At 44.3% G+C, this 12309-nt stretch overlaps 1 protein-coding gene across 1 annotated transcript; it reads left to right on the forward strand.

The window, feature by feature from the left end:
* Nucleotides 1–159: 159 nt before the first annotated feature.
* LOC134566208 (tyrosine-protein kinase HCK-like) lies at nucleotides 160–11980 on the forward strand. The gene is made up of 5 exons (XM_063425916.1): nucleotides 160–361; nucleotides 8269–8480; nucleotides 9683–9836; nucleotides 10310–10441; nucleotides 11045–11980. The coding sequence occupies exons 1-5, from the start codon at nucleotides 160–162 to the stop codon at nucleotides 11245–11247; spliced, it is 903 nt and encodes a 300-aa protein (XP_063281986.1). The 3' UTR covers nucleotides 11248–11980.
* The last annotated feature ends 329 nt before the right edge of the window (nucleotides 11981–12309 follow it).

Here is a 12309-nt window from a genome sequence, read left to right on the forward strand (position 1 = left end):
TGAACACTTATTATATTACTGGATTTGCACCAGACAGCCTCTCACATGTTTAAATTTCAAGCCTGGGAAAGCCTCTCACTATAGCTGTTCAACTTTTTTTCTTTGGTTGCCTTAATGTTCATGTGCTGGTATACTAGAAAGTCCTAAATCTGTGATGTCATGTCAAACTTGGCTCATGTGGTCTCTTGGTGGAAGGTGGACAATATGCTGTATGTACTAATTACCGCACATTCAGAACTGGTACAAATGGATTTGGCTTCCTGGGTTGTACTTCGACGTTATATTGCCATGCCAGAGACATCCACAATCTACAGACATTTCAAGAGACAAATACCTTCACTCATACCATGCAATATTGGTCGTAAGACCATATATCTATACTGTAACCCACTCTAGAAACCAACAGGTTCACTGTAGGCTCCAAAAACATCATATAACTACCCATCACTAGTGTAAGACTTTTGTGGCCATAATATTTATCATTTTTATGAACTTTGTTATATAGTTTTGTATTGTTACTGAATCTCTGCCTTCTCTCTTTCGCACAAAATAAAATCTAAATTATCAACCTGCGTGATAACAGATGGCACATATGGTAACAAAGTTCAACAACGGTTGAAGATTTGGCTATGGAATCCAAATATTACTGTGCAATATAAGAAATGGGATAGATTAGGCAGCAAGTGAACAGTCAATCTTTAAATTTCATGTGTTGGAAGCCAGAAAAGTGGGCAAGCAAAAATACCTTAGTGACTAGGAAAAGGGCCAAATAGTGATGAATAGACGACTGAGTCAGAGCATCTCCTAAAAAGTCTTGTGAGATGTTCCCAATATGGTGTGGCTAGTACCTACCAAAGTGGTGCAAGGAAGGACAGCTGGTGAACCGGCGCAAAAGTCATGGGTGCCCAAAGCTAAAAAATGCACGTGGGGAGCAAAGGCTTGCCTGTCTGGTCCGAGCACACAGAAGAGCTACTGTAACTAATTGATGAAAAACGGAATGCTGGCCATGTTAGCAAGGTGTCAGAACACACAGTGCATTGCAGTATGCTGCATATGGGGCTGCATAGCCACAGACCGGTCAGAGTGCCCATGATGATCGCTATCCACTACCGAAAGTGTCGGCTGGGCTATGGAGCAATGAAAGAAGGTTGTCTAGTCTGATGAATCACATTTTCTCTTTAGATCAGGTGGATGGAGAGGTGCATTGTTTACCTAGGGAAGAGATGGCAGCAGGATGCATTATGGGAAGAAAGCAGGTCAACGGAGGCAGTGTTATGCTGCTGGCTCCACCTCCATGGCTGAGATCATCAAACGTGATGATCTCAGTCAATCCAATGCTTTCCCATCTGAAAAGGCAGCGTTTACATTACATTACATTAAAAGGCCTGCAGGGACATGCCATATACACCAGAACCACTGTATGTAGCTGTAGTGGTTCTGGTGACTAGTGTCCCTTTAATGTTGTGGCTGATCAGTGTGAAAATACTTTTTTTTCCATCCTTTATTTTTGCAGTGCATGCAGTAAAATAGCATATGGATCATGACGGTAATGCAATTACAAGTTTAGGAATTCAACATCGTCAATACCTGTCAAAAATACAGCACTTTTTATATATACCGAAGGGAACGTCCTAGGTTTGATCTAAAACATTGAAACATAGCATAATAAAAACTAGCAAAACTACAGCTCCCAAGGGGAAAGAAGAACAGAGTTGTAAATCACTATCTTATAAAGTGTTGCTGAATTCTGGGTATAAAGAAGTATATAAGGAGATGTGTGGTGTGAAAAAGTCCACCACTAAACTAAAGGTAATTGAAATACCCACGTGACCTTGCATTGGGGGTAAAAGAGTGGGGTTGTTTTTGTGTGTTTCCTACTTAGGAGCACGCTTGACTAAAGCTTGAGAGGTGAGCAGGGTAAGACTTCTTTAGTCGCTTTGCCTTATCAACATCAGTATGCTGTTACGCTGTGCTACGCCTTGCAGACCAATTAAGTGGAGAGAACAAGGAGGGGGGAGATTAAGTGGGCCAATGGACTGCCCATTGCTCTCCTGGCCGGGAAGGAGGCCATGTTAGGGGCTCGATTTGATCAGACAAGCATAGTGATGCACTATGTTACCTGCCGTAGCTCTTAGTGAAGTGGTGTAGCCAGCTATGTGCATGTAAGGTCAGGAGCTAGGCCGCCCATATGCCCTGCAGAGTAGAGATGCACAGTAGGGTCGATAGGGACCCAATAACTAGGCCAGATAAACCTGTTGACCTAGACGAGACACGGATCATAACACACTGAGAAAGTAAAAATGATAATATAACAAACAAAACAACGGGAAAAAAATAACGTAGAAACTGTCACTGCTTGGTAGCTGCTGTCCGGCCATTAGGACAGATATGCTTTTAGCACGGTGTGTGCAAGAATAATGAACCAACCCTGTGGCGTTAGTAACTGGTGAGTCTGTTGGAGAGGAAAAACAATACCCATTAGTCTGGCTGAAAAGACTGTCAACACCTGCGCCCTCTATTGGTTTCCATGCAGAATACACCCAAAAAGAGAAAAAACAGAGGAGGAATATACTGTAAATATGTAAACATTTAGGCAAAAGGGGAACTAAATAGACCAGACGTGTTAGGCACATTAGTTCAATCAGCATATTATGCACATTAAACTTCCCGTTATAGTTATGCTATCAGTTCCTTTTCTGTGTAATACACTGTGCAGACTGTCTCAGTATCTTTTTTTTTTTCCCAAACCAGTTTTATTCTCATTATCCTTCCAAATATTTCCCCCAGCCACGTATGACGGCCACACTCAGGTTGCCGTGAAGACCATGAAGCCTGGCACTATGTCTGCTGGTGTCAGGATCGGGACAGGGATCCAACACGCAGAGTACAAACAGTAGCCAGATACGTATACCGGACCTTAGAATGGCCGGACTAACGTAAGTAGTACAGTATAGAATGGTCAAAGACAAGCCGAGGTCGAGGGTAACAGAAGACAGGTAAGCGAGAGACAAGCCGAATCAAGGGTAACAGAGATAAGCAGAGTAAGGTAAACAAGCCGGGTCAAAACCAAAAGGGATAATAGAATACACAAGCACTGAGTGACTAGAACAAGCTAGAACCACGACAGGGCAATGAGCTAATGAAAGAAGCTCTGTTAAATACCCTGTTCAGAGCAGTAACCACGCCTCCAAGGCGTCCTGATTGGTCCTGCAGCCATTGACTGACAGGTTGTTCCGGGGGAGTGTCCTGATGACTACTTCCTGCCTAGATGCTGTAAAAGGCAGTCACTCCCTCGCGGCCGGCCTAGCATGACCGGATAGACCGCGGGGAAGGGAGCCATCAGACCGTCTGGATGGAGGAACAGCTAAGTCTCTACCTCTTTCGGAGGTAGAGACCACAGGTACCCTGACAGTACCCCCCCTCTCAGATACGCCCACCGGGCGGAATGAACCGGGACGAGATGGGAAGCGAGAGTGATACGCCCTGCGGAGACGGGGAGCATGAACATCCTCCTGAGGTACCCAACTCCTCTCCTCAGGACCATATCCCTTCCAATCAACCAGATATTGTACTCTCCCCCGGGAGATTCGAGAATCAATAATAGAGTTAACCTCATACTCCTCCTGACCCTCCACCTGAACGGGGCGAGGAGGGGCTATTGTGGAGGAAAATCTGTTACATATGAGTGGTTTCAGCAATGAAACGTGAAACGAGTTCGGGATGCGTAAGGTATTAGGAAGAGCTAAACGATACGCAACTGGATTGATACGGGTCAGCACCCTGTAGGGTCCAATATAACGAGGAGCGAACTTCATAGAGGGCACTTTTAAACGGATGTTCCTCGTGCTCAGCCATACCCTATCACCTGGAACAAAGACCGGAGCCGCCCTTCTACGTTTATCAGCGTGTTTCTTGACCAACATAGAGTTGTGCACAAGGATTTGTCGAGTTTGATCCCACAACTTCCTCAAATTGGCAACATGAACATCAACCGACGGCACCCCCTGGGAAGGGGAATCCGAAGGAAGAATAGACGGATGAAAACCATAATTCATGAAGAAGGGGCTTGAATGAGTAGAATCGCAAACGAGATTGTTGTGTGCAAACTCCGCCCAAGGAATCAAACCGACCCAATCATCCTGGTGTTCAGAAACAAAGCATCGTAAATATTGTTCAATTTTCTGGTTGGTACGTTCAGCAGCTCCGTTAGACTGAGGATGATAGGCAGAAGAAAAGTTTAATTTAATACCAAGTTGAGAGCAGAAGGACCTCCAAAAGCGGGAAACAAATTGGGAGCCTCTGTCCGATACAATTTGAGAGGGTATCCCATGTAGGCGAAAAATCTCCTTAGCGAATATCTCTGCCAATTCGGGAGAAGACGGGAGTTTAGGCAGGGGAATGAAGTGTGCCATCTTAGTAAACCTGTCAACCACGGTGAGGATAACAGTCTGTCTTTTAGAGATAGGTAGATCGACAATAAAGTCCATGGCCAAACAGGACCATGGTTTTTCTGGAACCTCCAAGGGTTGCAGGAATCCACATGGAAGCGTATGGGGTTGTTTGGTTTTAGTACAAACTTCACATGCAGCGATGAACTCCTCAATATCCCTCCGTAAAGCAGGCCACCAGAAGTCCTTAGAGATCAACGCGTAAGTTTTGCGAATACCAGGATGTCCCGCCATCTTGCTATTATGTAAACACTGTAAAAGTTCCAGTTGAAGAGCAGGAGGAACGAAATGACGGCCAGCAGGAGTCTGTTTAGGTGCTAGATGTTGCAACTTAACGATCTCGGCCAGTAATGGAGAATGAATCCTGAGATTCGTATTAGCAATGATATTGCATTTCGGAACTATAGAAGAAAGAACTGGTTCAGGTACAGTAGAAGGTTCATATTGGCGAGATAATGCATCGGCTTTAGAGTTTTTAGAACCAGGTCTGTAAGTCAGTACATAATTGAAGTGAGTCAGGAATAAGGACCAACGAGCTTGTCTAGAGGATAAGCGCTTAGCCTCCCCAATATAGGACAAGTTTTTGTGGTCCGTCAAAATCGTAATAGGGTGTAGGGTCCCCTCCAACAAATGTCTCCACTCCTTTAAGGCTTTAATGACTGCTAACAGTTCCCTTTCCCCGATGTCATATCTGCTCTCAGGCCCAGAAAATTTCTTAGAGAAGAAACCACAAGGGTGTAACGGTTTATCCACCCCTAACCTTTGAGACAGAACAGCCCCAACTGCTGTCTCAGAGGCATCGACCTCGAGCAAGAAAGGCAGAGTCGTATCAGGATGGACTAGAATGGGAGCCGAGGCAAAAAGTTCCTTGAGAGTCTTGAAAGCACCCAGAGCTTCCTTAGACCAGAACTTAGTATCAGCCCCTTGTTTGGTCATATTGGTAATAGGCGCAATGATAGAGGAGTATCCTTTAATGAAGCGCCTATAGTAGTTGGAAAAACCAATAAACCTTTGGATAGCCTTGAGTCCTTTGGGCAAGGGCCAGTCTAAAATAGATTGAAGTTTTACAGGATCCATTTTAAAACCCTCCCCAGAAATCACGTATCCAAGAAAGTCTACCTGAGACTGATCAAAACTGCACTTCTCCAATTTGCAATATAGACCATGTTGCAGCAGCTTGTGTAATACCTTTCTGACCTGTCTATGGTGAGTCTCAATCTCCTTAGAGTGTATTAGTATGTCGTCCAGGTAAACAATAACACAATCATGCTGAAACTCCCTAAGTACCTCATTAATCAAATCTTGAAATACTGCAGGAGCATTGCATAGTCCAAATGGCATAACAGTGTATTCGTAATGGCCATACCGGGTATTGAATGCCGTCATCCACTCGTGACCTTGCTGGATTCTCACCAAATTGTAAGCCCCTCTGAGATCTAACTTGGTGAAGATTTTGGAGCCCTTAAGACGATCAAATAACTCTGTAATCAGTGGGATAGGATAGGCATTTCTGACAGTTATTTTATTCAAGCCTCGGTAATCGATACAAGGTCTCAGCGTGCCATCCTTCTTCTTAATGAAAAAGAACCCAGCCCCGGCCGGAGAAGAAGACCTCCTGATGAATCCCTTTTCTAAATTCTCCCGAATATACTCCTCTAGAACCGAGTTTTCCTGAACAGACAAAGGATATACATGGCCCCTCGGAGGCATAGTGCCGGGTAGAAGCTTAATCTTACAGTCAAATGACCTGTGTGGAGGCAAAGAATCGGCATTCTTCTTGTCAAACACTGCCGTTAAGTCTAGGTAAAGGTCTGGTATTTGTCTTTCTGTGGACTGAGTAGGATTCTCCGGTATGTTAATATTAGCTAATGGAGAAACCTTGCACAAACACCGATCCTGGCAGCCCTGGCCCCACGAGAGTATCTCTCCTAACTCCCAATCGATAATAGGGTTATGTTTTTTCAACCATGGGTACCCCAGAACTATGGGAACGGAAGGAGACGAAATGAGCAGAAGAGATAAATTCTCCACGTGTAGGATACCCACATTTAAATTAATGGGTATGGTCTCACGAAAGATAACAGGGTCTAGTAGTGGTCTACCATCTATGGCCTCAACGGCCAAAGGTGTCTCCCTTAGCTGGGATGGGAAATTGTTCTTACTAGCAAAGGCTTGGTCGATAAAATTCTCAGCAGCACCGGAATCTATCAATGCCATAGCCCTTACTACTTCCTTCCCCCAAGTTAAGGAAACTGGTAGCAGAAGCCTGTGATCTTTATAATCAGGAGTAGAGGACAAAATAGAAACACCCAAGGCCTGTCCTCTAGAGAGACTTAGGTGCGAGCGTTTCCCGGGCGGTTAGAACAGTTCGAGAGTAAATGACCCTTGGCTCCACAATACATACACAAACCCTCTCTTCTCCTGTGCTGTCTTTCCTCCTCAGAGAGGCGGGTATACCCTATCTGCATAGGTTCAGTAAGCAAAGATATCGTGGAGTCAGGACTTGGAACAGCGGGAGCTAACCTAAAAGAAGGTCTCTGGTTCCTCTCTCGAGTGTTCTGTCTCTCTCTTAGACGTTCATCTATACGAGAGATGAACGAAATTAAATCCTCTAAATTCTCAGGGAGTTCTCTGGTAGCAACCTCATCAAGGATTACATCAGATAGGCCATTCAAAAATACATCCATATACGCCTGCTCATTCCACTTGATTTCTGCCGCCAGAGACCTGAACTCTAGTGCATAATCCACCAGTGTTTGGTTCTCCTGTCTCAGGCGCAACAGTAATCTGGCTGCATTAACCTTTCTACCTGAAGGGTCAAATGTTCTTCTAAAAGCAGCTACAAATGCGTTATAGTTATAAACTAATGGATTATCGTTCTCCCATAGTGGGTTGGCCCATCTCAGAGCTTTCTCAATGAGTAGGGTGATAATAAATCCTACTTTTGCCCTATCTGTAGGATAAGAGCGAGGTTGCAATTCAAAGTGGATACTAATTTGGTTTAAAAAACCACGACACTTCTCAGGAGCCCCACCATAGCGTACTGGGGGGGTAATGTGAGAAGAAGCACCCACTGTGGCTACCTCTAGACCTGAACCGACAGGAGAAACAGGGGTATTACGTATCTCCTCTGGTGGGTTATTGGCACAAGCTAATAGAGCCTGTAGCGCAAGCGCCATCTGATCCATTCTGTGATCCATGGCTTCAAACCTAGGATCAGGAGAAGCCAGCTGACTGTTTGTACTTGCAGGATCCATTGGCCCTGTCGTAATGTCAGGATCGGGACAGGGATCCAACACGCAGAGTACAAACAGTAGCCAGATACGTATACCGGACCTTAGAATGGCCGGACTAACGTAAGTAGTACAGTATAGAATGGTCAAAGACAAGCCGAGGTCGAGGGTAACAGAAGACAGGTAAGCGAGAGACAAGCCGAATCAAGGGTAACAGAGATAAGCAGAGTAAGGTAAACAAGCCGGGTCAAAACCAAAAGGGATAATAGAATACACAAGCACTGAGTGACTAGAACAAGCTAGAACCACGACAGGGCAATGAGCTAATGAAAGAAGCTCTGTTAAATACCCTGTTCAGAGCAGTAACCACACCTCCAAGGCGTCCTGATTGGTCCTGCAGCCATTGACTGACAGGTTGTTCCGGGGGAGTGTCCTGATGACTACTTCCTGCCTAGATGCTGTAAAAGGCAGTCACTCCCTCGCGGCCGGCCTAGCATGACCGGATAGACCGCGGGGAAGGGAGCCATCAGACCGTCTGGATGGAGGAACAGCTAAGTCTCTACCTCTTTCGGAGGTAGAGACCACAGGTACCCTGACAGCTGGGGCTTTTCTCGAGGAGGCCAACCTGATGAAGACATTGCTGCACGATCGCCTGGTTCGCCTGCATGCGGTGGTAACCCACGGAGAGCCAATATATATCATTACTGAGTACATGCAGAAAGGCAGCCTGTTGGATTTCCTAAAGAGCGATGAAGGAAACCAACAGCCCCTGCACCAACTCATCGATTTCTCTGCTCAGGTGAGATCCGTCATTAAGCCACGAGAATGTTCAAATTTTTGCTTCATCCTAATCACAAATGCAATATAATCCCTGAGTGTCAGGGCCGGACATGAAGGGGTCCATCGGGTGGCCCATGCTGTTAGGGCCAACCGATGGATATGGATTTTCAGAGGTTCTGGTCAGCGCTGGGCGCTTTAACAGTGTGGTGATGATGTCAGACAGAGCTGGGAGGTGACTGCCCCGGTTACTCCTCCCAGCTATCAGAGAGCCACGCGGGAGGAAGGAGGAGGGAGTCAGAGTGGGAACTCTGACTCCCATAAGACTGAGCCACCTCTGGACCCCAGGGAAAGTCACCCTCCTGCAAAAGGTAGGAAACAGGAGGTGACAAACATTTTGTGTCTCTCTTTATGTATGTGTCTGTATCTTACAGACACATACATACAGAGACACACACACATACAGACACACACATACATACACACATACAGACAGAGACGCACACATACATACAGACTGTATGTATGTGTGTGTGTGTGTGTCTCTGTATGTATGTGTCTGTACGGATCAGTTTCGCACCGGGGCCCCATGGATTGTGTGTACGCCACTGGTCAATTCTATACATATTTTACATCTGCTGTCAGTGTGCACAGCGTGCTAGCAACAGACATAATAATCTTCTCCCTTGCAGGCAGAGCGCCTGCGAGGGGAAGCTCACTCTCACCTCCATACCTCCCACGCTCCATTGAGAAAAAATTTAAATCTTTGTCATCCCACTCCTTCCTCGCCTCACGTACACATGGAGGGGGCAGCGCGATCTGGCGCTGGATAGGAGACTGAACGGTTTACCCCCTAAAGGTAAGCTAGTGCCAGGGACCTCCTGGCACCATAACAATTCATTTCAGTTAAATTGTTATGGTGTATGGAGTGTTCCTTTAATTGCTGTCTGTAGAATACTCAGGGAACAGTCGTTCACACTGCAGCGAGGACAATTGACCAAAATGAATGTTGCACCATATTAAAAGATCATTATTTATGAATTTTTATGCAGCCTAACTAATTTTCCTATGATCCTCATATGCAATAAAATTATGCCACATTGAATCTTCAAATCTCTGTGTGACCACTGCTGTTGTTGGTTAGGCTGGACGCACACTTTGCTTTCGTTGTTTAAGGTGCACTAAATGTTATATTCTCATTGGCTTTTTTTCTGTATTCAACAGATTGCTGAAGGAATGTGGTACTTGGAGAAAAAAAATTATATTCATCGTGACTTACGAGCTGCAAATTGTCTTGTGTCTGAGTCCTTGGCATGCAAGATTGCAGATTTTGGTTTAGCAAGAGTAATCGAGGACAGCGAGTATACTGCCAGGGAGGGTGAGTATAAGGTTTGGTTGGGGTACCAGCATGGCTGCAGCTACTCTTCCAGCTAGTCATATCAATGTTTCCAATTCTAGAGCGTTCACTGTGTGACCAACCATTATTCTACACTGCTGAAATGGGATGATGAGAATTGTAGTGCAGCAGAAGCAGTATCCCCACATGCCAAAATAGCCACGGTGAAAAATTCTCCAAGTCAGTTATGTTTGGCTATTTTGGACTGAAATTTTAAAGTGGCTTTTAATTCCTGACAATTCAAATTTTAGTGAATTTCCCTGTACAACATTTTTTATTTGTAACCTTTTTTTTTTTACTCGTTATGCCCGATCAGTTTCTAAGAGACTAAAGTGGGCCATATGTTTAACAAACATCAATTTTGCAAGGTCAGCTCGCACAGGCATCAACAATGAGAAATGTGGTACATGCGCACAACACCGAGCCAGGAGGTATGATATATCTCTGTTTATTAGGTGCCAAGTTCCCGATTAAATGGACATCTCCAGAAGCTGCCAATTATGGCTCGTTTACCATAAAGTCAGACGTTTGGTCTTTTGGGATCCTTATGATGGAAATCATCACTTACGGGCGGACTCCTTATCCAGGTGAGACACAACAATGGCGGACACAGGTTCAAGATATATTCAAATTCTAAAGAAATGGCAGACGTTGCATTCTAAACTAAGAATTAAGTTATATATCTAATGAATGTTCCACACTGTAAATTGCTTATTTTTTTCCTTATCCTCATCAAATAAACAATGTTTGTGGAGTTTATTTTTAAGCTTATATTTTTGCTAAACTTTTTGTGGGTTAAATGTAATACCGTTTCCAGAAGCAGGAAGTAAATTTATCACATTTAGTGCATGTGGCAATTTGCGTTACTAAAGCCTCTGTAGTTTGCTCTGGTAAGACGAACCACTTCCTCATGCTTCTGAAACTGGTAGCACACATCAATTTCCCATAACGCGGAGTAATAACGAATGCAAACTAGCTCAAGACACTCGTAATACTAAGATTACGTAAAAAGACCATCCTTAACAATATGAGGGGCAGCATTTTAGAAGATGACTATATTTCGATGTTTCTGCAGGGAGTCTTTTTGGGCAGGTCTTCTTGGATTGGGGCAATTGTGGACTTCCTCCACCAAACAATATATTTTTGTAGAGTACTAATGTGTTTAATCAATCATTTCTCTACTTATTCAGGTATGTCCAATCTGGAGGTAATCACAGCTCTGGAGCGTGGATATCGGATGCCGTGTCCTCAGAATTGCCCAAAGGAGTTCTACAATGTAATGTTGCAGTGTTGGCAGCAAATCCCAGAGCAAAGACCAACATTTGAATATTTGCAGGGCGTCCTTGAAGATTTTTTCACAGCCACTGAGAGCCAGTACCAACCCCAACCCTGAGCCTAAAATCACCATCCCATATGGACAACGTAAACGCCAATCCTGCTATTTCCATCTGCTGTGACACTTTGAGATTCTAATAGAAACTTGTTGGTCTTGCGATGACCTCTCTTCTGGTAGTTCTCCATGCCAAATCAGCTCCGTTAACCCAACATCTCCTTTATTCTGCCTGAGTCTTTGTAACAGAAATCTGCACCTACGGGACGCTTTCAGCATCAACACAATCTGTGATTTCCTGACACAGGGAATGATGTGCATTCACACCATGTTTTTCCTAACTCCAATCACTTCCAAAGCAAATGGACAAAATCATGGCTGTGGATACTTAAAGCTTATATCATGCAAGCAGGAAAGAGACAGCGCAAAACGTGTGATCTCCACTGGACTCAGAACCATTCTCTCTACCCGCTAATCCTCCCAAAAATTGTGAAAAAATGTGACACAAAATACCCATCAGGTTCTTCCATAAATGCACTAATTATATGTGTCTGTCATGCCTAGAAAACCAGTAGTAGCTATAGCTTTAAGAGATCTTTTCCATTGGTTTCTATTAGGACTAACGCAGTGTCTGCTATAAATCTCATGTGCTATATTTATTGTGTGACTAATGCACCGTGAGTTTCAAGGGAAAACGTTCAGTCTGGCAGATTTTGCTGAGCGGTTAATTTCGGTTACATAATGCGGAAAGTGAACGTTGTATGAACACTTATTATATTACTGGATTTGCACCAGATAGCCTCTCACATGTTTAAATTTCAAGCCTGGGAAAGCCTCTCACTATAGCTGTTCAACTTTTTTTCTTTGGTTGCCTTAATGTTCATGTGCTGGTATACTAGAAAGTCCTAAATCTGTGATGTCATGTCAAACTTGGCTCATGTGGTCTCTTGGTGGAAGGTGGACAATATGCTGTATGTACTAATTACCGCACATTCAGAACTGGTACAAATGGATTTGGCTTCTTGGGTTGTACTTCAACGTTATATTGCCATGCCAGAGACATCCACAATCTACAGACATTTCAAGAGACAAATACCTTCACTCATACCATGCAATATTGGTCGT

The sequence above is a fragment of the Pelobates fuscus genome, chromosome 6 (assembly GCF_036172605.1).
Source record: "Pelobates fuscus isolate aPelFus1 chromosome 6, aPelFus1.pri, whole genome shotgun sequence".
Classification (NCBI taxonomy): domain Eukaryota; kingdom Metazoa; phylum Chordata; class Amphibia; order Anura; family Pelobatidae; genus Pelobates; species Pelobates fuscus.